Genomic DNA, 26,524 nt, shown 5'->3' with positions numbered 1-26,524 from the left:
AAAGGAGTAGAGAATAGATTATATTTGATAAAATACATTAATCTTGATTATTGTATTTATTATATATTGAAAGATCATTTGATTATCATTACATGAGTTAAAGAAGTCTAAAATTAAAAGTGGGAAAAAAGACCTTTTTTACCTTGATTTTCTTTTATCTTTCCCTTCTTCTGAATTTGTACATGAAATTTTTGAAAAGAATGATTTTTAAAATAAACATTTAATTGATATTTTTGTTTTAAAATTATATACATTTCTTAAGTATCTCCCTCACTGTTTGTCATCCATTATCACAGAGAATAAAAAAGAGAGGAGAAAGAAGTTCAGCAAAAGTAATCAACACAAAAGATGTCTGACATCATATTCAGTGTCCCAGATATGGAAAATAAAGGGTGCGTGTGTAGGGGGAAAGATAGTCTCATATCTCTTCCTTGTTGCCAAATTTAGCTGTTATAGTTTCACAACTTTTTTGGTTTCAAGTTTTTTGATTGTCTTTTCCACTTGGATTGTTTGAATCATTTTCTTGGTTCTACTTACTTTACTTAGCATAAGTTCATAAATGGCTTTAATGCTTTCCTAGTCATCATGGCTATGGGTTTTTAAAGTTCATTAATATTTTATTGCAGTCACAGACCACAACTTGTTAAGCTACTATTCAATTGATAGACCACTAGTTTTGCTTTTATTTCTTTTCTGTTACCAAAAACCCCCAGATGTTATAAATATTTTGTTTCATAGTGAGTCTTTTTGTCATTGACTTTCTTGCAAATATACTTAGTGATGGAATGTCTGGATCATAGCATATGGACATTTTTGTCACTCACTTTGCATGATTCCAAATTGCTTTCTAGAAATGTTGAGACAATATATTTTTAATACCTTTATTTCTATAGTCCATCTTATACTGATTGTTCTCATATTTGACAATTTGCTTGGTGCAGTGAAACTTCAGAATTGTTTTAAATTGTGGAGAGCCTTAACTTAAAAAAAAACCCAATTCAATATGATTTCCAAGGCAAGTCTGTATCTGGGTTACTCCTTGGCCACTAGGGGGAGACTATGTATCAGTTGTAAACTTGTAACCTATTTCTAATACTTATTTAGTTGGTAAAAGTGATTATGAATTAACTCAACAAACACTTTATCTTGTAAATATGTTCACTCAGTGTAAATGTTATAACACCTAATGAATTGGGGACTATTTTAGTCTTTATTAACTTTTTTTGACAGGGAGAGCTATTTCATTTTTTAAGCACCTTAGGAATTATTAAGAACTACTTTTAGAAGCCTTAGCAAGGCAGACTGCCTTCATAAGCCAAATAAAACACCAGACCTTTCTTCACCATTTTCTTGGCTTCTAGGATCTTTGTTTTTCTCAAGGGCATTGCCCTGTAGAAAAATAACAGTATCAACCCTCTAGCTGTGTAGGCTTTTGGCATTTTAATAATAAATGGCCTGAGTAGGTGGAAAGAAACTGAGAAAAAAAGACAAACCACATGATAGTTACTATATTCCTATGCAGAACAACAAAAATATGCCTCTAACACCGTTTCTTTTCTAGGTTAAAATCATAGAATCAGGAATTTCAGTGGTAGGAGTCCAACCTCATCTTATGGATGAGGAAGATGTTTTTAGGACTTGTAAAAATAGGTCAGTGATTTAGCTAATGCTAACTTTTTAATGAGGGATAATTTATAGTGTGTCCTTAATAAAACGATACATTCTTTAATCCATCTGTTTCTCAGTAAGCCATTTTTTAAAAATAATCAAATAAATTCTGTTCATTTTCCTTCAGTAGCATTATGATTTATAGAGAAATGTACAGATACCAAGCAATTTCTATTTCACCTTCTCCAATTTTATTTGTAACTCTTGTCTATTTTTAACTAGACTTTTTCTATCATTAGTGGAGGGTATCCTGATGAATAACTTCCTATATTAAACAGATTATCACCTTCTTGGCAACTCTTAGTTTTAACCCTTCTTAGTTTTTTTATATTTTTTGGCAGAGGATAGAGAAGTCCTTCAAGCTCCCAGCATATTTATGAAGATACCTTTTATTCAAACAGTATGTTTGAACTGGTAGTTTACAAGGACATAGATTTAGAGTAGACAGGTCTTTAGACATTTAGTGTCAAATCCTTAATTGCATACTTGTATGTGCTCTAATTAAGGGAGTTTTGTATAAAGGGAAAGGAAATATGGGAACATTATAAATTCTCCAATTTAAATTCTATTTTTCCCAACTACCTTATAGAATATTCTTGTTTCTCTTTTTGTCCTCATACAAAGGTCCTTTCTCTTTGATGCCTCTCAGCTGGTGCCCAAAACTGGAATAATATCTCATATTTTCTCAGGGGGTCTTTGTAACATTTTCTTTCTTTTTCTTTTTTTTAAGTTTTTCTTTTTTTTTGTAAGGCAGTGGAGTTAAGTGGCTTGCCCAAGGCCACATAGCTTGGTAATTATTAAGTGTCTGAGGCCAGATTTGAACTCAGGTACTCCTGACTGACTCCAGGGCTGGCGATTTATCCGCTGCGCTACCTAGCCGCCCCGTAGCATTTTCTTGTAGCATCTTCTCAAAACTATTATATCCATTAGTAAGAATTTTCTGTTGACTAAGTGGAGATCTCTTCTCCCTAGCTACCTAACCTATCCTGAGGGATTCCTGTTGTGATTTGGCCAAGACTATTATATCTGTTCCTAATAGAATTCATTACTCTAACAGCAAAGAAATAAGCCCCAAATTCACTCTTATCACAACTTAATCATGAGGATTATTTTAATGTCACTTTTGAGGGAAAAATATACTCTCTAAACTTGAAAACCTTTTCCCCCAGATCCATAACATGGAAATTTCTAGTGTAGATTTCATAAAAACCTGAAGGTTCTTTTAAATTCAAATACCAGAATATTTTCTGCTCAAGAGATTCTACTCACTTTTTCATCCTCTAAAAAGCAACTCAATTGTTATTCATTTTCCATTATTAACTCCTAGGTTAAAGTTATTCAAGTCACTCAAAGTATTAACTATCTACTCTGCTTTCTCAAATCCTGATTTGAAGCTGGTCTTCAGTAATTCTTAAAGACACTTATGTCCTAAGGCTAAGTTTTTATATGTGAAAATATTGCCAAGCTTTGATTTCTCTGATTAAAGTGATTTTTTTTTATCATATCTAGTTAACTGTCATTCAGGTTATTGCTTAACCTCCCTTATTATTTTGGTTATTAAGAGAAATTAAAAACATCAAAAAGTAGAAACTTTATAGTAGTTACTTTTTCTGCAGTATTTAGTTTTTCCCTGAAGCTCATTGATGTTTAAAATTTAGTTAAGTATATTTTTGAAATGGGTAAAAATAAGAAATATCTCTTCTCATGCTTTGACTTGCTGGAAGAAGTAGGGTTAAACTGAATCTAAAGTAAGTAAGCCATGTGGAATGCATGTTTCAATCAATGGCAAATTCTTGAATGTTTTTAAAAACTACATTATCTAAGGTGCTGCCTTCTGAAAGCCACTTTGGTCCAGATGCCAGTAATGATAAATAAGGTATTCTTAAACATTCTCTTCTAATAATTCAGTGCAGTGTCCTTGGAAATAATCTGAAGGATCTGGTAGATAAATATCAGCACTATGAAGATGCCTCTTCTGGACTTCTCTCTGGGCTTCAGGCCTGTGAAACAGCAACAAACAAGCACTTATTGGAACCCATTGCCACAGATCCAAAAAATCTTCAGCGCCAACTGGAAGAAACTAAGGTAAAGGAAGGGAATGAAATAAAGAAAAACAGCCATTCCTATCTATAAATCCATAGATCTGGAGTCTACATTATTTCTAAGTCCTATGTTTATACATATATACAACCTGGTGTTATAGAGGAGGAGAATACAATAGCTTCAGGTAGACACAATGTCAGAAGCAGAAAGGTTAAGGAAGATGAAGATCAATAGAGGACATCAACTGGGAGATAGTAGATGGATGATGAATGATAGAGACAGAAGTTATGGAGTTGAGGAATAAATTAATAAATGGTGAGGAAATGAAATCAATGAGTACAAGATTACTCAAGGACATGTTGAAAGTGAGGGAGATCTGTATATGTTTACATACTGCTAAGAAACAGTTAAAGGGGGAAATATTTTGCAAAATTATGATGCAAAAATTATTTTGACTCAATCAATTTATGTGATTTTGAAACATGGTTGAGGAAATTTTCACTATTGGGTATCTAACAATTTAGTTCAGAAGATCAGTAGGATCTCCACTGGGATCTCTAAGAATGGAGAAGGGACTAGAAAAAAACTTGCTTTTGGATTGATGATAACTTGTCTAATGAAGAGATTCATGACTGCTCTTTAATTAAAAAAAATAAATCTAGTAGTTTAAAATATCTCTGAAGATACTTAAGAGCATAAAAAATACATAAAGTAAAAATATAAAATTAAACAAAGGTTACATAGATCTTTTACAAAGAACTTGTACATAAGAAACCAGAAAAACAAGATTGACATAGAAAATATAATGTCATTCAAAGAAATGGAAATTTGTGTTGAAAGACACAATTTGTAAATTGCTAAAAATCTGACTTCATGAATATTTTTTGGGTTTTCCTACAAAGAATAGTTAAAGGAAAAGCTTTTGTATAATGCTATTATAACCGGGTTTCAGTTAAGGGCCAAGTGTCCCAAGTCAAGTGAAAGAAATGTAACTTTGGATATTTAAGAAGAGAGGGAGATTGCTCATTTAAGCAAATACTAAGGGGACACAACTTACATATTATCATGTGGGAATATTCATTCTAAAAGTAGATTTGGAACTTTGTTATGTAGTTTCAATCCTTTTTGAGGTTTTCTTGGCAAAAATACTGGAGTAGTTTTCCATTTCCTTCTCCAGCTCATTATACAGATGAAGAAACTGAAGAAATGACTGTCAAGTGACTTGCCTAGAGTCACAGAGCTAGTAAATGTCTCAGGTCAATTTTGAACTTATGTCCTCCTGACTCCACTTTATCCACTGTGCCACCTAACTGCCCCATAGATTTGGGACTAGAGAATCAGCTAAAGCAGAAAGTACACATACGAGGATAGAAAGAAAGGTATTAGTTTCGGTAAAGGAGAATGGGATGGATCATCAGTAGTAGCCCAAATGGTAGTTGATAGGTTCAGAATTCACCCAGTCAGAATTAAAGTTTGTATATGTCAGCATTACCTCTTGAGAACTTATGGGTAAATGTATGAGACCCTGTCTCTGGGGTAAATCACGAAGATCAAAGCAGGATCAGTAGCAAAACTGACTGGTTGCTGACCCAATAGCATTCTTAAGAAATCACTTGTCTAGGACCAGGATTAACCCTACAGTTCTGAGTGTAGGTCCTCCCATCCATGTGGTACTTCTGAACATCAGCAAGAATAGGTCAGAGAGCCAGGCAGACCATTATAGACACATGCAAGTTCATATTTGAAAAATAGATTCCTAATATTCTGACTGTCCTTTCTATTTACTTCCAATCTAAAATTAGATTTATAATAATGCACAGTTCCATTGTGCCCTCTTTACTGAGGTAGCTTTTATATACTGTGAAGCTTCTGTTTGATCCTACTGAGTACCATCTAAGTGAAAAAAATCATTCAATTCCACAGGTTCTTCAAGGACAAGTGTCCAACTACCAGGTTGCTGTAGAAAAACTGAAAAAAAAAGCAGAAGTGCTTTTAGACACCAGGGGAGCTTTGTTGCCAGACAAGAATGATATACAGAAAACACTGGGTAAGCTATTAACTTCCTCTTCTCTTGATTCACTAGCTAAATGCAGTCAATTTAATAAGTGATGAAGGAATTTTTTCACTATTACATTTCTTATAGTCTATGAAATCATCTCTTCCCCCCTTCAGAACGCTACTTATGTTTGCTATCAGATCTTGCCAGCAATACTCCACTTTATTTTGGGCTTATTCAGCAATCGCAGGAAGTCCTATTTAGTTGTAATTGTACATATTTTTTTAAATAGATGTTTTCTTCTCTAACAAGATTAGTGAACTCTATGAGAATGGAACTTCTTCCTTTGTAATCTCCATTCAACCTAGGGTAGAGATGTGTATTTAATCCAATAGTTGTTCCATAAATAATGTCAAATGAATAAACACATGGGTTTTAAACTTTAACTTTCTTGTTTCTATAACTCTGTGTGTGTAAGTTAAAACTCTTCATTAGTAGATGGTTAAATATGCTTAAAAACAAGAGTGACTTGAATAATTCTAATAACATGTTTTAGACAGAAGATAAGATGGGATTATGTCCTTGTAAATTTGCTTTGTGGAAGAATATTAACTCCCTTGAAGTCTTATATCTTGCAAAAAATTATTCAGTATTTGAGAATGGAATGGAAACTTATACCTCAGGGCTTTTTTTCTTATATTTGTTGACCATCAGATAAATATTTTTTTTAGACAGATATTTACTAGAGAAGTTTTAACCCATATACTGTAAATTAAAATATAATGTAAATTAAAATCATAAAGGTTTGAAGTATAGTTTAGTGATACATATGTCTTTGGATACCAATATCTGAGTATTTATTCTAGCTGGTTGTGTATATAGGTTGCATTTTTCTTTGCCTAAAATGTAGTATAGTGGTACAGTCTATGGAATTTTGATACTTTGAGACTTTTTCCTGGTATACTTTCAAAGAATAATATGAGCATCTTAATGACATTTCAAGGTTTCAAAAGCAATATCAATGACAATAATAATCACCTAAAAACCACTGAAAGTCTAAGAGAGCTCTTTATTTTGAGGCTTGGCATGATGGGGAAGGGGAAGTGTTTTTTGATGTAAAATGTTTCTGTTGAACTTTGCAAGTATGTCTAATCTGTGGGTCACGTGCAACCCTAAAAGCCCATTCTTGTGGCATTATTACATTTTATTATTATACTCATTGTAATATGATTTACATTATCATATCAAATGTATATATATATAGCATACATATCATAAATACATATTAAATTTTATTTTTGACCCTTGACAAGTTTTTGTTGGGCAATGCAACCCAAAGAAGCTAAAAAGTTGGACAATCATGTAGTACGTAAGATCATAACGTTAGAGCTAGAAAAGACTTTGAAGGACATCTAATCTAACTGGAGCCTTCCAAAAATGTTCATTATGTTAAAATAAATTTTGTCCTTACATTAAATAGACTTACATTCACAAAATGTTTATAAGGGATTTCCTGTTTTACAAAGATATTTGAAGTAAAAATCTTTTGCTAAAGTACCACAGAAAATGCAAGAACATAAAACTAAATTTACATCCCAAAATAACTATGAGTATTCTTGGTCAATGACTGATAAATAAAATATTTGGTTAAAAACAGATAATTTGACTTTTTTCCTGGGGATAGATAATGAATAGTTAAGTGTTAATGTCTTTGAACTTTTTAGAAGTCTCAGACCTATGATATAGTAATTTCATATGCATTAATATTAAAATCCAAAGCTTCCTATCTAACTGAAAATCACTATGTGCTTACTTACTTCACAACTATACTTTAGACCCTTATAACTGAGAATATATTTTAATTTATAGTACATGGATTAAAATTTCTTTAGTAGCTATTACTTGCTTTCTTTATATGTTGGTAAACATATGCAGAAAAGCCTGAGTATGATACTTCATTGAAATAACAATCCATTCCTAGGGGAAAATCTTCATAGACTTGATATTTTCTTTCTATTTTAAGTGAATTTTTAAATGCTTTTTTTATTTTCCCTCAAATCCCATTAAGAATATATATATATATATATATATATATACATATATATATATATATATATATATATATATATATATATATATACATACAATGAGTACTTAGCAAGTGAAGAATGTCAGAAGTCTTTGGCTGAACACTTTTCATGGGCACAGCTTGATAAATCTTGACAACTTTGTTTGCTGATTCTTATAAGCAGCTGTCTCTGCCTGGAACCTTTTCCCAAACAGTTTTCAATAACTATAGTTAATTTGAAGTGACAGATTGAGTATCAACCTTAACTTCAAATGTTTGCTACTCTGATCTCTAAACAAAGCATTAATTATGGTGGGGGAGATATGGTTAAAAATTAAATCACAGATGTGAATATTCAGGGAGTCCCAAAATTCTTAGTGAAGTTTTAAGCTTTTATAGTTTAAATTTTTTTAAATATTTTAAAGCTTAAAAACAGCACTAATGCTGTTTGAATATCTTGTATATAGATGTATATAGGGAGTAGTTTTTTTACAATTTTTTCTTACATTTTCCATTTTGATGTTTTACTTTAATATTAAGTTTTAGTTTTTAAGGTGCTATATTGTCATTTAACATCTTGCCTTTTCCATTGAGTTTTCAAATTTCTGAAATGCTAATTCAGCATTTTCCTTAAAAAAACCAAAAGAGCATGGAAAGAATTTTGATGAATCTACTGCATTTTTTTTATAATCAGATGACATTGTTGGGAGATATGATAATTTATCTAAATCTATTAATGAACGGAATGAAAAACTCCAGATTACCCTAACCAGATCCCTCAGTGTGCAGGATGGTTTAGATGAAATGCTGGATTGGATGGAGAGTGTTGAAAATTCTCTGAAGGACCAAGGTCAAGTGCCCTTAAACTCTACTGCCATCCAAGACATCATCAGTAAAAATATGGTAAGTATTATTTAAAAAAAAAAACCTAAAACATTAAAACTATCCTTCAAAAGAAGGGAAAAAAAGATCATAAGAATAGCTAGATTTAAGAAGATTTTAAGAAAAATAGAAAAATAGGAGTTATTATAGCTAAATGTTGATAAATGTTGTTTTTAAGCATATATGCACTATCATCAGAAAGGCAAAACCATTTCTCTTGAAGCCATATGCACAATTTCATAAATTTTATATAATTTGTAGTGCTTACAAGGTGTTTTACCTTGTTTATCTCTGCTCCAACCAGCTGCACGTAGGTCAATCAGATCAACCTTTTTGTCATCTATCCTTTTAAGATTTCTGACCATGAATAATCCCTAGGCTCCATCAGATCCTGGGTTTTGTTGAATGGCAGTTCTTTCCCTTGTCTTTAATGCAACATACCAGCTGTTCTCTTCTTTCCTTTAAAGAGAGATATGGCAATGGGATTCCTTAGGGGAAAATTTAGATTTGTAATTCAATCCAAGCTGTTAATGTTCTGTAGTTTCAGGTTATTCAAGCTTGAAATGTTAAGAATGTCAGTTTCTTAAGGTCTCTGAGATTTTATTTGTAAATATGCAATGTGTGGTTTGTTTTAGATGTTGGAGCAGGATATTGCAGGTCGCCAGAGTAGTATAAAAGCCATGAATGAAAAAGTGAAGAAATTTATGGATACAACAGACCCATCCACTGCATCTTCTCTGCAAGCCAAAATGAAGGACCTGTCAGTTCGATTTTCAGAAGCCAGTAAAAAACACAAAGAAAAACTTGATAACTTGGAGAAGCTAAAAACCAAAGTAGAATCATTTGAAAAACTTTCAGAAAAACTTCAGTCATTTTTTGAAACAAAAGCTCAGGCACTTATTGAAATGGATGCTCCAGGAAAAGATGTTAATGAATTGTCTCAATATATTCAAGTAGGTCTTCTGACACCTAAGAACTCATGCTCATTAAGTGAATTGGAATGTTGTACAAGTTTACAAACTCACAATTTGTGAATAACTTTTAATTGCTCTTATTTTATAGCAAGAAAGTCTTTTAAAAGATCTTTTAAAATATTGCTCCTCTTGAAATTTCTTATCAGATTGAATTAAATACTGCTACTCAGTTTCCTGTTAATGACATCCTTTATAGCTAATATACCAAAAAGAATGTTGACATAGAATATGAAAAAATATAACAAATTTTAAATGACATAGCTTGAGATATATATATATATATATATATATTTTATCTTTAATATATTCCATTTCAATTTATTTGCATATTTATTTTGTGCATATAGATCTTCAGTGGGGTGGGAGGCAGGATTCCAGCTTTTTGAGCAGAGTTCCCTGGAACTTAGTTTGCCAAGAGCATCTGGGAATATATTATAATAGTAATGAAATTAATTAAATATATTATTGTTTTCCAGGAGTCTAATAATGAAGTCTTAGATTGCAAAAAAGACCTTGAAACTTTGCAAAACCTCTTGAAGGAAGTGTCTGTCCATAGTTTCCCTGGGGATAAGGCTTTACTCTTGGAAAAAACAAATACTTTGTCAAAGAAGTTCAAGGAATTGGAGGATATCATTAAAGAAAAGTAAGATTTTCTTACTATAACTTTATTCCCTCTTATTCCCTTTATCCAAATTGAATGATTTCTGAACCATTTATGCATAAGTATTAAAATGAGTTTTATACATTTCTGAATAGCCTTAATACTACTTAACTTGATATTTTAATTTTAATTTTTTATTCTATTAAAACTGACTACACTATTTTTTCATGTATTTGTGAGATTCATAACTTTCTACACATAATTAGTATGAATTATTTGAGAAAAAATTGCTCAAAAAGAATTTTTAAAATAGTCAATGATATTTCTTTAGAAGTCATTATTAGTCTCTAAAACTTTTTGCTAATACTGTTTGCCATTATAGAAATGACATTGATATCAGAAATTCATCTAGTGACTTTTAGAGCAATAAATTGATCTAGAAAGGTGTTTCAAATTGTGCTTACTCTTTTTTTTTTTTGGTGTTGCAGTGGAGTTACATGACTTGCCCAAGGTCATGCAGCTAATAAGTATCAAGTGGCTGAGGCTGGATTTGAACTTAGATCCTTTTGACACCAGGTTCAGGTCACCTGCATCACATAGCTGCCTTGTGATTACTCCTTAAAATTTTCTGTCATTTTAATAAGATGGGTTTTTTTGTTAATAATTATAGTTAATGGGACAAATAAGGTATATGAAAACTTCAAGGGATAAATTTTAAATTGAGATTAAGGAATGATTAAACTTTACCAAAAATAAATTAGTCTTTCATACTAAATCCCACAGAACATCTTTTCTTTTCTTTTTAGAATTTTAACAGTACAAAGGATTTGTTGAAATTGAGACTAAAAAGTCTAAGCAGATAAATGTTACATTTTAAATACACACACACACACACACACACACACACACACATATATATATGTATATATATATATATATATATATGAAAGAAAAATTAACATCTTACATGTGCATTAGGGAAGCTCTCTGCTTGAAACTTGTGAGTACTCTCTGTCCTACTGATAGTACTATTCTCTCCCATTACATAACACAAAAAAAGAACTTCTTTCAAACTGGATCAATTTATAACCTCCACAGTTGTTACTAATTAGTTCAACTTCATGAATTTCTTATGGTCCAGTATGCCACAGACTTGTACAAATGCACATGCCAGCCCCATGCTGAATGTTATCATTCTGCCTTTTTTTGTTCTTTGCTCTAGATGGATACATAACAGTCTACATAATGTTTTTTTCATACATTTTTTGAATGATATCTTTTATGTTCCTCAAGTATGTCACATATCATAATATGCTTCAGACACCATTCATTGCTCCATTGCCTTTTGAATTATTTACCATTTTGATTCTTTGGAGATTGCAATCTTCCACGATAGGTGGAAATATCTCACCATGGGGGAATAAGGAGATTTATTTAAAAGATTTATTTAAAAACTTGAGATTGTTGAAAACCCTAAGGATACCTAAATCCTTTTTAGCCTGCTCTCTTCATATAATTCAAATCTGTACCCAGATCTTTGCCCATAACTAGCACCTGTCCAAGGGAGATGTGTGGATGTACTAACTCAAAGGCTTGTCCATTCAACTGAATGCCATGATCTGAGCAATATAATAATAATTTTGGGGGACTTGATACATAAAGTCATTCACAGAAGACAGGAATACCTTTTTTTTTAGGTTTTTGCAAGGCAAATGGGGTTAAGTGGCTTGCCCAAGGCCACACAGCTAGGTAATTATTAAGTGTCTAAGACCGGATTTGAACCCAGGTACTACTGACTCCAAGGCCAGTGCTTTATCCATTGCACCACCTAGCCTCCCCAAGACAGGAATATCTTAAGGATTTCACTGTCTATAGGAAATCCCTTTTCCATTTGAACTATGTGCAAGATATTCTCAATGACTGATGAATTCCCTTAGCATATATATTTTTGTGCTTCACTTGATATACTGATAGAGGATGCTAGAATGAAGTAATCTCTGTTATGGTCTCTGCCAAGGAGACTTTTATATTTTTAACTGACACATAACAAATATAATTGAAAGTTTCTTTGTTGAAGGAAACTCTTTACACTGTGTTTTGCTTTACCAAGTAAGACTTGTTGGAATCCTAATATGTTTCATTAAAAATGAAAACAGGCCATTACAGAAACATTGGTAGGTCTATTCTATTTTCTATCTACTTGTTCTCTGTCAGGAGGAAGGCCTTTTTGGGTTACATATGTGAGATTTCTGATCAGTCTATTTCTACTTTGCTAGCTTTTAAAAATATATATATCATTTTATAAAATTGCAATAATGTTTTTCTGTTCAAGGGAAAATGAAATGAAACTTCTTTGATTCATAAAGAATAAATAATTAATAATAGCTGTGGAAGTAGGTTTAGTTTATGTCATAGAATTTATCCAATCACAACCAGAGTTTAAACTTTATCCAGTTTGGGAAGTAGACAATTAAGTTTGACTAGACCAACTTTCTATGTAACTGAAATAAGTAAGTACTACTTTTCCTTCTATTAACCAGACCACAATTAGAAACTATAGTCATCTTCTAAAGGAGGAAATAGTTGCTTATTTCCTACATTTTTAAACTTCAATCTTCAGACTCATGGAAATAACAAGATTAATCTGTCCCATTATAGTCATACTGAATTTATATTTTTATGAAATTTCCCTCTTTCTTGCAATTGAGATGGTGCTGCTTAAGTATCACTCTCACCTCTTGCTTTCCCAAGGAAGTTCAAAACTAAACAGATGATGCTGACCTGAAAATTCAAAATGTTGAATGGAATAAGATTGAGAATCTAGGCAGCTGAACAGCTGTTTGTTCTGTTGTATTTGATTTACCAATTACTAACAATTTAACTCTTTTCCTTTCAGTGATAGTTTTTGTCAGAGATATTACTGATAAAGACAATGCACATTCATCTGGAATATGTTGTTTTTTGTTGAAATTAATTTTTGTCCTTTGTTTTTGTAGAAAAGAAGCAATATCTTCTTGTCAGGAACAAAAAGAAACCTTTCAGCTCCTTGTCAAATACCTAAAGACATGGATGGAAGAAGTCACAGAAAAAATTCCCATAATGCAGTCTTCAATGGGTGCAAATGATTTTAAAAAGTCTTTGGAAGAAGCAAAGGTAAATTAATTATTATACATTATATGGGAACAGGGTTAAATATAATTTTTATATCTGTATTTGACATGGAGTTTAAGTGCTTAATGCTGATGAGTGCTTTGGTTTGATTCATGTCTTTAGACTGTGTATGACACATTCTTATTTTGTTTGAAACAATTATTTTACACCAATTTATTCTGTCCAAAAAATTATTAGATTTTCAGTCTTCAGATTGAGATGAATTTGTTCTGGATGAATGATTGGAATGGATAAAATAATGGATCTTTAAAATAATATTAAGAATTACATCCTAATCCAAAGCATTAGTCCCTCTACCTATAAAATCTGCATAGTTATATTTTATTTTATCCTTATCTATGATTTCGTGAGTGTAGGAAATTCATTTTGTAGAAACTCCCTCCACTAATGCAGAGTTTTCTTTCTGGTTAATTTTCTTTAATTTATAATCTTAGAACATGGATCCTTTGGAATTAAGTAATAGCTTATAGTCCCATTGCTAGTGTGTGTGTATATATATATATATATATATATATATATATATATATATATATATATATATATATATATCACAGTTGGTAGAATTTGAATCCAGACCTTGATAACTATGAGTTCAAATCTTCATCAATTTACAAAATGCCTCTCAGTTATATATCATTCCATTTAAAAATGTGTTATTGTCAAATGTTACCAACTCTTTATCATCCCACAAGCATATATTTAAGCCATAAAGAAGTCATTTGGAGATAATCATTTATATATTCTCTAGCATGAGTATTACATGCTCTCCTCACTGACATACCTAAATAAAATTTCTTCTGTCTTCTAAAAAACTGAAATTAATTTTTATTCCCTTTTCTTCTTTTTATTAAGTTTTGAAACCCCACTAACAAATACACCTTTGTGATTTCATTCATTTTTTAAAAACAGTATCATTTACTCTAGAAAGGTCACTGTTAGCTAGTACAGTTTGCTAGATTTATAGTTGACAGTTATTTTGGAATACAGTTGCAGCTAGAATGAGAATAGCTTCCATTCTGTGGGGAAGAACAGAATGATAGGATTTGTTGTGACTCCTCTCTCACTGGGGGACTATTGGAAAGAATTAGAATGTTATCTCATTTTCCAATCCACCCCTTCAAATCAGGACACATTATTATCACTGCTCCTGCTATATATTTAAGAAAATGAAAAGGGATGTACTAATTTGAAAATACAACAAAGGTGAAAAAATAATGTGTTTTTACTTTTCAAGAAATTACAAGGGGAGTGGAGCTCAAAAGCACCAGAGATTCAGAAAGTAAACAACAAAGGAACATCATTATGTAACTTAATAAGTGCTATGACTTCCCCTACAAAGGCAAGAGCTGTGATTAAATCAGGTATGTATTTTACAGTTATGATCTAAACCAAGAGCTGATTGAATGGGTACATGTAAATACAATTTTTAACATTCTTATTTTTTACTCCTTTGAGTTTCAAATTCTCTTCCTTTCTCCCTCCCCTACTCCAGCCCTCAATGAGAAGTCAAGCAGTTGGATATAGGTTATAATATATGTGTGCTCATGCATTACATTTCGATAATAGTCATATTATAAAAAAATTTAGTATTCCTCCCCCCCAAAAAAAATCTTAAGTAAAAGAATGTAAAAAAATAATGCTTCAGTGTATTCAGTCACCATCAGTTCTTTCTCTTTTTCATAGTTTTCTAGTATCATTATATTGCTGAGAATAGCTAAACCATTCATTTGCAGCTGATCAAACTTTACTATATTGCTGTTATTTTTGTACACTATACATTTCACTTTGCATCAGCTCATATAAGTTTCTTTCCAGGCATAAAAATAAGTTTAAAGATTTAAACAGAAAGTTAACACAAAAGAATATACCTGCATATACAGCAATTCTTTACAAAAATACATTTTGCTAGTTAGTGATTTACCTAAAAAAGTAGACACTGAAAAATAAAACTTTTATATTCATTTTATTGAAAAATTTCCATTTTTCTATCTGTCAGTTACTAAGGCCACTAAAAGTGATTCAGTGAACTTATTTATGCAAGAAATAAAGAACCACAAATATTTTTTCAATTAAAAAAATTAGGACAGACTTTAGAGTTGGCTAGCTGATTCACACAGACTGCTCTTTGAATTAGACTTTGGCCTTTGTTGGAGGCTTTCATAAAGAAAAAAATTCTGGTCTCAGGAAAAGGGGGAAAGGAGCAAACATCTACTTTTGTTTAAAGTGTAGGTTTCTTGTTTTCTTCTAGTCTGTCTGAGATGGTGTGGCACAACCTCAGTAAACAATTACATAGTGCCTTAGACATCTGTGAGCTATATAGCTTAAAATTAAGCCAGAGCTTCTAAAAAGTTACTTTTAACCATGCTTTATAAAAACTATTTATATAATTTTCAGATTTATGTTGTATTAAGGCAAAATACATTTATTTAATTATCAGTGCCAGATAATCCCAGACTTGGTGATGGAGAAAGTTCTATATCTTCATTTTGAAGGTTACTAAATTTCTTATGTGATTTATCTTATTTGTCTATCCTCCAGCTGTCACTATTGTGACACTAACTGTCCAGCTGGACTTCTCCAAGGCAACCATTAATTATGCTCCATTAAACTTATAGCAAGGAAGATTCATCTTATATTTTGGTGTGATAATTTCTCCTCTTTCCCCTCCTGGTTAGATTCTAGTCATACATTTTTTTTTTGGATACATTTGGCTTATTTCAATATCTATATACTTTAAATAATAAAATTTTAATTTTCATTTTTCTGTCAGTTACTAAGGCAAAATTGATCTTGTAACATCCACATTATAGCTTTACTCATTATCATATATCTGTGGCATTTTCAATTAAGAAAGGAAAAATTTTAGCAGAAGCACTTAAAATATTTTTTGTAAATTTAAAATCTATGAAACTTCTTTGATAAAAGTCCAGCCAATATTATATATTTTTTCCTAACGTGGTACATAAGATCATAGGATTTAGAGCAGAGAGGAAACTTAGAGATTATATAGTCCAAAATTTTCATTTTACAATGAGGAATCAGAGGCCCATGACAGAGAAGTTACATGTCCAAAGTTGCATAATTGTAAGCAAATCTGGGATGTCAAGCCAGTTGAAAGCCTTTGAGAGAGGTTAGAAAGGTGTCATTACTTCAAATGTTGTCAATGTACAGTTTTGTTAGTATTTCATACTGTAATCCTATCTTACCTTAAATTGTTTTTAATGTGGCATATCTAACAGATGAGCAATTGTTTTATTAGTGTAACATGCCATAAGTCATTCTTAGCCTAAGCTACTTTTAATGTGGCATTTAACATGTAATTTAATGATTTAAAAACCATCAGTTTAATGTTCTAAATACACATGATATAGCCCCCTTGAATTTTTGCTCCTTACTTTGACTTAGAGATGATAATATTTTAAATTCTCAAATAGCCTTGCTGCTTCATCCTACCTCTTCCCTCTCCCCTCTCCCCTCTTAAAAGTATAAAGAACTTTTCATGAGTCTCTTGGTTGTGAAATCCATTATGCTCTGTGCTCATGGAATATTCCCCAGGGTGAATTCCTGAAATCCTCACATCTTTAAAAAATAATAAACCTATTAAGAGTATATAAATTTGTAAAGTAGTCTATATCAGTTTCTACTATGAAATTATGAATTTTTTCAAAATTGTAAAATTACTATTGTTCTCTCAAGGTGGAACAGTATTAAATGGTGAAGAAACAACCTCAGATATGCAGGAATTCTTGACAAATAAAGGTGAGTAATAATTTAAATTATTTATTGTAAAATTTTTAAAAGGACAATTTTGGAAGACAAAAATCAATTTGTATTCATAAATAGTGCTAATGATTAAATTGCAACTATGGTATGCTATTTTAATATTTAATTTTTCTACTGTGTCAGATGATTCTGATAGGTTCCATAAATCTATACTGATTTATTTTCCTAATATATATATATATATGCTGTTTTCCCCCTACAAAATAAACAACAAATTAAACCTTCAATAGTTTACCCCTGAACTCCTTGATCTTTTTTGTGTTCTGTGCTCCAACATATGTTGCTGCACATTTTTGCTTCTACACCATGGCCTATACAATTTTAAATACTTTTGAATATCCTTTCCCAATTTTGTTTTTCAGTAATTGAAATCCTACAAATGCTTTCAGGCTCATCTGTTAAGTCCTTTAATAAATCAAAGCCATGAGTAGAATAAAGCATCTTTAATTGAGATAACAAGGTAGCTAACTGCAACCCTAGGAGATACCCTATTGAATGCAGAGCACAATGGATTTGCCAACCAAGCGCCATGAAAAGTTCTTTATACTTTTAGGAAAGAAAGGAAGGAGGTGGTATGAGGTAACAAGGCCTGGACATGAGACCCCTTGGCCATTTGGGCAAGGAAAACTACTTCATTCTGGTTGTTGCACTTCATGTCATAAATCCCAACAGTAGAGGGCAGGGCTATTAGATGCTGAGATTCAGTTTAAGCTAGGTTCCTTTACAAAGTAAAATCTCAGCATGACAGGGACTTTAGAGTGTGGTTCAGCTCAGCCCAATCAAAAGTAAATATCTTAATAGTGGGGATGAAGACATTACTGCAATTTTGATAATACTAGGGTATTATTAAATTTCTGTGATTATATTAACAATTTTTTTGTCAACTCAAACATCAATTGCTCATTGTTGCTTTTCTATTTTTTTCTTCCTGCTTCCACATAAGAAATGATCTCTTCTGAAATCTTGAAATAGTTTCATTTTTGCCTTTTTTTCAGTTCAATTCAATGAAACTACTATTTATTAAGTAAGAAGCAGCATGATGTGGTAGATATTAAGGTAGTCTCCTTCCTGGAAACTTGTGGAAGTTCCTCATACAAATGAAATTCTAGGCTCTGAACACCCACCACCCTGTTTAAAATTTGTATATCTGTGTTTGCACATAAGGGAGGGAGGGAGGGAGGGAGGGAGGGAGAGAGAGAGAGAGAGAGAGAGAGAGAGAGAGAGAGAGAGAGAGAGAGAGAGAGAGAGAGAGAGAGAGAGGTGAGGTGATTTTAAGGTTCTGCAAAATGTTTTATGTCTATTATTTTGTCAAATCTTCAAAATGACCCTATGAAATATATGCCATAGATTATACAGTCATAGATTTAGAACTAGAAGGAAAGTTAGAGGTCATCAACTCCAACTGCTTCAAATTCCCTTCAATTTACAGATGAAGAAACTAAGAAGTTATCTGTCTTACCTAGAGTCATACATTAAGTATTTGATACAAGCTGTAATTGACTCCAAATACAGTACTCTACCCAATAAATCCTTGGGATGTTTTGGATATATATGTTCATTATGTCTGAATAGTACTTTGTATTTTAGTACATATTTCTGGTTACATATTATAGATATACATGAAGAGAGAGAGAAAAGAGTAAGAGAAGTAGGAAGGGAGAAGGAACAGGGAGGAGAGGAATATTTATGTCCTTAAAACAATCCTTTGAGGGTGGCTAGGTGGCACAGTGGATAAAGCACTAGCCCTGGAGTCGGGAGTACCTGGGTTCAAATCCGGTCTCAGACACTTAATAATTACCTAGCTGTGTGGCCTTGGGCAAGCCACTTAACCCCATTTGCCTTGCAAAAACCTAAAAAAAATCCTTTGAGGTAGGTAGAGTAGGTATTTCTATCCTACCATACAGATAAAAATGAGTATCAGAAAAATTATCTGAATTATCTAGGGTGAAATAAAAAAATAAGTTGCAGAGTTGGAACATGGTAAAGGTCATTTGATTTGAAGTTCAGTATTCTATACTATTTTTGTATTAGGAAATGATAATATTGAGAAAATTATAGCATATATCAAATTTTATTTTAACTAATTTTACTCCATCTCTAAATATGTCTGGGAATCTTAATATATCCTTTTTCATTTCTAGAATTGGCATCTATTAAAAAGAAAATGACTGACATAGATCACAGTTATGAAAATCTTGGAGTCACATTGAAGGATAAAATCTATGAACTGGAGGCTAAGCTCACAGTATTGCAAAAGGCTCAGGAAGAATCAAGTTCAATGCTGAAGTGGTTAGATAAAATGGACAAAAAGGCATCAGGATGGGATAGAACTCCTACAGATAGTGAAGATATGAAGACACAAGTTGAGCAGAATAAGGTAATTCATTTGATGGAACAGGAAGTTCATTGATTGGTTTTTTGGACGAGATTTTTGGCAATTAGGCATTCTGTAACCTATTTCTAATTCTGTGACTTTAAAGCTAATAAGTAACACAATAAATTCATTGTGTTTTACAGTAGATAGTGTTTATAATAATTATCTCTTCTTGTATAGGAATGATACAAAGATGAATGAGCTGATAATAATAAAATACTTTGAGTATCATGTTTAGTTTCAATGTGAAATCAACTATAGGAATCTTGACTTATTTGGAACCAAATCTATTAATAGGTCCCCTCATATAAAATGGCTCCAGTTTTGCAAATATTTTTTTTTTATCAGCAAGGAGTTTGCCTACTATTGGCATGCTCTGAAAACTATTAGAATAAAGATTTGTGTTTTTGTAGCACTGGTAGCAAAAATATAAATGATCAAACAATTGTTTCAATGATGTATTTTTTAATCTAATTGTGAAAATATTTCTGACAGTGGAAGTCTTTGAGCATTTATTAGACCTACTACACGTTTCATTTCCTTTTTTTAACTAATTGATTACTATTCCCATAATAGATGGCAAGGCCCTTGAGTTCCAGGATTCTTTCATCTTTAACTATGATATTCTTAAATACCTTTCAATTAATAAGTACATAATAAATTATTATTTGCTATTTTTGACAATAAAAAGTGCTCTTTCTGTTGTAGAAAGTAATCATTATCTCTACAATTCTTCTAATTTCTGTTTAAATACATATATCCTTCTCTTGTGCTTTTAGCATTAGTACTTTGCCACCTTTTGAATGGTAGTTTCTTCCTGTAGATCATATTTCAAAATTATTTTATCATATTTTCATATGTATTTCAATTTAAACTCAATTTAACAATACCTCCTTTCCTCTCTCTCTCTCCCTGGCAGATAATTGAGACAGAACTGAAGCAAAATATGAATAAAGTGCAGGAGCTGAAAGATAAATTGACAGATTTGATGGAGCAGAACCCAGACTCTTCTGAGGCACCCAAATGGAGACAGATGTTGGCAGAGATAGGTATGCTGTAGGACTCGTATTATTAGTGTGAAGATATCAACCAGAGAATTTTGTATTTTCCATGGTATTCTTATCAGAAAATATTAAAAGCATATACTCACATAAATAGTTTTTAATATTTTTTCATTTAATTTGTTTTCCCATCTTTAGAAGGATCACTTAAATTAAATTGGGATAAAAATTAGCAGAACATTGTCATATTAAATTCAATAACTCCCTTGCTTCTAAAACAATGGTGGATAACAATTAAGAAGTTATATTGGATAGAATTATTTTGTCAATGATAAATAGTATTAGTTGTATAAACTTTTCTTTTTCCTAGATTTTTTATTACAGAAAAATTTTGATGCTCTTTTTCTTTTTTTATTTTTTATAGTATCCTGCTATTTAGTTGTGCAGTTCTATTATAACTGCTCATGATCAAGTCAAAGTTTATTATTATTATTATTTTTTTTTTTTGGTTTTTGCAAGGCAATGGGTTAAGTGATTTGCCCAAGATCAGGTAGCTAGGTAATTATTAAGTGTCTGAGGCTGGATTTAGACTCAGGTCCTCCTGACTCCAGGGCCAGTGCTCTGTCCACTGTACCACCTAGCCATCCCCAAAGATAATTTTTAAAAAGACTATAGTTGATTTATTTAGACTAATTTATTTATTTAAATTATTTCAGTAATATAAGTCTTCAATAGCAGAGTATGGGCCTGTATTTTACAGACTTTCAGCTACACTTTTAACTTTACATAATGATTTTCTGCAAATGGAGCTAGGAGGTATTAATGGATTTAGAAGTCAGAAAAGACATGGTGTGAAATATCATTTCATACACTAACTTTATGGTATTCCTTAGCAAGTGAATTAACCTCCCTCAGTCTCAATTTCCTTATCTATAAAATGGGGATAGCACCTATCTCTGGGCAGTATTTCCCAAGGGCTTTGTGAACCTTAAGGAGAAGAAGAATTTATTAAGGCAGCAGGACAAGCTGAGCCTTCTATTCTTCTCTAGTTCTCCCTTGCTCCTGTACTGTACCTTTGTGCTTCTTTTATTAGCTGGCATTTATATGAAATTTGGAGATTTAAAAAATTCTTTACAAATATTATTTCATTTTATTTTTCACAACAATCCTGTTAGGTAGTTATTATTGCATTAATTTTACAGTTGGGGAAACTGAAGCAGTCACACGTTAAGTAACTTGGACAGGGTTACATACCCTAACTCAATCTCCCTAACTTCATTCTGATTCATTCTGAATTAAAATTAAGGTTGCATCTCATTTCAAATATAATTTTGGCCGCTGATCTAAGATTCTACTCCTGTAATAATTAAGAAACTGCTAATTATGGCAAATTTCCAGATCTTACCATAAGGACTTACGAGGTCATAGTGTCCTTGATAAATCTTAAGTCTGTTTGAACTTCACATATTTTAACAGAGAACATACTATCTCACATAACATCCTATGGTCCTTATTTTGAAACAAAATCTCTCTTCACATGAATTCTTCTCACAGACCTCTTCTGAGTCTGGTTTTCCTCCTAAACATACATGCTCTTTCCCAGTATTAGTTTTCATAAATGGTTGTTAACTTCTAGTGTCCACAGTTAATTTATAAATATAAAAATCTACCTTGAATGTTATTAGGTAGTATTCTGAATTGAATCTTTTGTTAAACCACTGATCTCTTTTGAAGGAAGAGACAGTAAACAAGGGTAATTTAATATATTTTCAAGATTATGCTTATTTTAGAAAAAAAGACAAAAATGTTGACTAGCTTATATATCAGAAAATGAATATTATGAATTTACACAGAATAATGGGATATGAAGAATGTATATATTTTATATGTAAATAATGTCCATGAAAAATGAAAATTTTATTTACTGATGAAATTATAATCAGCCACAATTTTATCTATTTTTGTTCTGATTGTTTCTTGTATATTGTTGATCCCTATTAAAAACAGGACATAAAAGTAGAGAATTTAGAAATTGGTGATGAAAAATTCTACTAGAAGATTTCTTTTAAAATCCCCATTCTCCAATGTTCAGTTAAATTCAATTTTGGATAATTAGGAATTGGAATTTTAGTGTTTCATTTGTAAATTGTCCCCCTTATTCAGGCCATTCCATTTACTTGTTCTAATTTTATCTTATCATTTTGATATTATTTAAAATCTATAGTACCAAGCGATGTTAATTTCTGGAGGTTGTTTCCTTTCTTTTAAGTAATTGTCATATGCCGTATATATATAAAAGCATTCAAATAATTTTATATAGCCATTACAATGATAATTTTAATAAAACTCAGTGAACTCCATGTTTACTGAGTATACATTCAGCTCTTTATCTCTCCTAAAAGAAATAAATATGTGTTAAACTCATGAGTTAATTTTTTTTTTCCTTAAATGGCATAACTTAACATGTTGCTATTTAAGAATGTATTCAGCTCTTGCATGAAAAGCTCTGACTTTTTTTTTTTTGCACCTATCAAATAAACTCAAAGTTTCAAAATGTTTGCTAGATGCAAGACATTATAGTAGGTGCTTCTGGAAATTATGATTGGTGTGATTATAAAGGAAATATCTGATAGTTGCCAAATGCATGATTTGGATTCAGGTATTCATAAGAATTTTTTGTGATATAGACCCCTTTGTCTATTTGTCTATGCATACCTTCTCAAAATAATGTTTTTTTAAAAGCATAAAAAAGACAAAATAAAAAAGGAATACAAAAAACACCAATTAATTCAATTCACTAAACATTTATTAAGCTCCTACTGTGTATCAAACAAGTTAATCAATCTCAGATTAAAAATTCCTGGTATAATCACCAAAGGCATTATTTTAAAGGAAGCAATCATTCTGGAATGGACTGACCTGGTCAGAAAATGCTTCTTAGAAGATTCCTTGGAGCTTGAGTCATTGAAAGAGACCTTTCAGTCTCCTCCACAGCCATTGAGCCTTTCCCTAAAGTTACCTAAGAGAAAACATAAATAATAATAATAATAATAATAATAATAATAATAATAATAATAATAACGATTATAGTCTGTGTTTATAGAACACTCTGGTTTAAAAAATGTTTTCCTCCCAAAGTTGTATGACAAATATTGTTTTAGCTGTTTTACATAAAAGGAAAGTAAGAATTAGAGGTTAAGTGGCTTGCCCTTGAAACCATGGCCTGTATGGATCAGAATGAGGAAATAACTCCCCCCCTCTTTTTTTTTTAAACTTCAAGTCCTGTGCTCTTTCTACTATAACATGTTGAGTTGGTGGCTGATTGGAATTAGGAAAACAGGAGAAAAGAACAGCCAAAGATGGTTCTGAAGTTTCAAACTGTAGTGACTAGAAACATGGAGGTACAATTGAGAGAAATAGGAATGTTGGTAGCAGAAAGCAGTGATGGGAAGATTTCTTTTAGGCATGTGAAGTTTGAGATGATACTGGATCAAATATCATACAAGTATACATACAAGATGTAAGATTCAGACTTGCACAATTAATCAGCTTAGAAAATCATTTGTAGCCATGTGCTAATAGAAACCATGAGAAAAAGGATCTATGTTAACAGCACAAATAGGAATTCTCATGTTTATGTCTTTGGAAGAAAATAATTAGTAAAAGATCCTTTGAGCTGAGTACCCTTTATATATCTTGTAATCTCTTCAAAATTGGCTTAATTTTTGATTCATACAATATAATTGACTTGGAACCAAAAGGAACTTTGTAAAAGATTTTTAAAGGATTTTTAATTTAATTTTAAAGGATTTTAAAAATCCTTTGTTTTTAGTTAAGAATCTGGTTCAACTATAAAAGTGAACTTGAGGTCAAAGGCAAATTTCTGTTATATATCCTTTTAGTCACTATACATATCACATAATATGTATGTCCTATAATATTAACAGGATAAGTGAGAATATTGATTTTTTTTTAGGTTTTTGCAAGGCAAATGGGGTTAAGTGGCTTGCCCAAGGCCACACAGCTAGGTAATTATTAAGTGTTTGAGGCCAGATTTGAACTCAGGTACTCCTGACTCCAGGCCAGTGCTTTATCCACTGCACCACCTAGTTGCCCCCCAAAATGTTGATTTTAAAAACTGTGCTTTTTTTTAGATTCCAAGTGGAAACAACTCAATCAGTTAACAGCTGATAGACAACAAAAGCTGGAGGAATCCTCAAATAACCTAACCCAGTTCCACACTGTGGAAGCTCAGTTAAAGCAATGGCTTGTGGAAAAAGAACTGATGGTCAGTGTGCTTGGGCCTTTATCAATTGATCCAAATATGCTTAATACACAGAAGCAGCAGGTCCAGGTAAATATTACCTAACAGTTCCTTGCTGTTGTAATAACATTAGTTCAAAATGAAAAAAAATTTTTTCCGTTTTTAATAATACATTGTGAACACATTGCACTGTAAATGCTATAACTTTCTGGGAGATGAGTTAGAACAATCTCAAGAAATGCATAGAATAATCCTGAAAGAATAGAAATTGTGTAATTCCTATCCTGTGAGAAATCTACCTGATTATCTGAATATGCTAGGTAATGCTCTTGTTTCAACTGTATTATGGTTTATTCATATTCCATTTAAGTTAGCTTCTTTGAAGCTTTATTAATCTGAGCATGTAAAAAGCTAATAACATTTTATGTGGAACTAAAGTGCACCGTTTTTACTGTTCAGAAATTGCTTCTTTGAAGTTGTATTCATTTGATTGTGGTTGTGGATGATATAGTTCTTAAAACAGTGTAATGCAGTATTGAAAAGAGATGAACAGAATGAGAAGGGAAGGAAAAAATTTTTAAGATTGGAAAGGAAGGACTCCTTGAATACAGCTGGTTAGTTAGACAAATCAAAAGGCGCATAAGCAAAAACAACATTAAAATTAGGTTAGATAACAGGGGAAGCAGATTTGTGGTACATCTGCTTGTGGGAAGTTGGATTATGAAGCAGTGAACCTATTTTGTGATGTATAGAGGCAAACTGGCATCCTTATTGGATAGTCATACCTCATGATTGTACTTAGCTTGAATAGAGGGAAATATTAGAAGATTAGAACCTGGATTATTGAGTTTTTCTAATTTAAACATCTAGGCAAACCATCATAGTCATTTCTTGGAACTAAATGGTCTTTTGAAGATAAATTGAAGACAGAAAATACTGGAAATACCTGCAAAGTGAAATTGTCACAGTGAACTTTTTCTCTATGAACAGTACAACTTAGGACATCCTCTAATATTTAATAAAATTTATAAAAATTTTCAGCATGTAATAACAATCTGATTATAAAACAATTTACTATTAATATGTTTAATTTATTAATATCAATTATATAGTTTATGTATTACATACATATTCATACAAACATATATGCTTCTGTGCATATTTATATATAAGCTGCAGGATAAGCACTGTACCTTGTGATTCACTGTTATAGGAAATTGCAGATGAGGAAATTTCCAGTATCAATGCATTATAGAGCCTTGTCTGAAACTTAAGTCTTAGAGTGTTGTTTAAAACATGGAGAGTTTAAGTGATTTGCTCAGAACCACACTGTCAGTGTATGTCAGTTGGAGTTTCACCTCTATTTTGCCACATTGTCTCTCATATGTACATCAAATACTTGTAAAATGAAATTAAATGTTAAGAGTGTATATAAATACATTTCAAAATTGGCACTGTGTATTTCCCATGATGTGAACTTTCAGAGAAGATTTTTAAAATGCTTTAAGCAATGTCACTGGAAACATATGGGACTGTTTATAATTATAATATCAACTCTACCCAATACCCAATTTTCCTTGCAACTATTTTTTTCCATATTGACTTACTATATAAACATTCACATTTTGTGTTTTTTAATTTTTTTTCAAAGAACAAAATTTATAATTGAGTTTTATTTTCATGTTACCATGATAGTCAA

At 31.6% G+C, this 26,524-nt stretch overlaps 1 protein-coding gene across 26 annotated transcripts in view; it reads left to right on the top strand.

Annotated features, from left to right (window-relative positions):
• The window catches only part of DST (dystonin), a 592,091-nt gene that overhangs the window by 448,521 nt on the left and 117,046 nt on the right, over positions 1-26,524 (top strand). For all 26 annotated transcript variants that reach the window (XM_074237259.1, XM_074237251.1, XM_074237265.1 and 23 more), the window contains 11 exons: positions 3,577-3,753; positions 5,635-5,758; positions 8,470-8,678; positions 9,293-9,610; positions 10,108-10,274; positions 13,229-13,385; positions 14,638-14,764; positions 17,100-17,162; positions 19,328-19,563; positions 20,480-20,609; positions 24,716-24,915. In XM_074237259.1, the coding sequence (XP_074093360.1) occupies positions 3,577-3,753; positions 5,635-5,758; positions 8,470-8,678; positions 9,293-9,610; positions 10,108-10,274; positions 13,229-13,385; positions 14,638-14,764; positions 17,100-17,162; positions 19,328-19,563; positions 20,480-20,609; positions 24,716-24,915 (1,908 nt within the window). The remainder of the gene's footprint in view (positions 1-3,576; positions 3,754-5,634; positions 5,759-8,469; positions 8,679-9,292; positions 9,611-10,107; positions 10,275-13,228; positions 13,386-14,637; positions 14,765-17,099; positions 17,163-19,327; positions 19,564-20,479; positions 20,610-24,715; positions 24,916-26,524) is intronic.

The sequence above is a fragment of the Macrotis lagotis genome, chromosome 5, assembly GCF_037893015.1.
Source record: "Macrotis lagotis isolate mMagLag1 chromosome 5, bilby.v1.9.chrom.fasta, whole genome shotgun sequence".
Lineage (NCBI taxonomy): Eukaryota > Metazoa > Chordata > Mammalia > Peramelemorphia > Peramelidae > Macrotis > Macrotis lagotis.
Note: the sequence above shows the minus strand (reverse complement) of the source record. Positions and strands in the feature narration are given on the sequence as shown.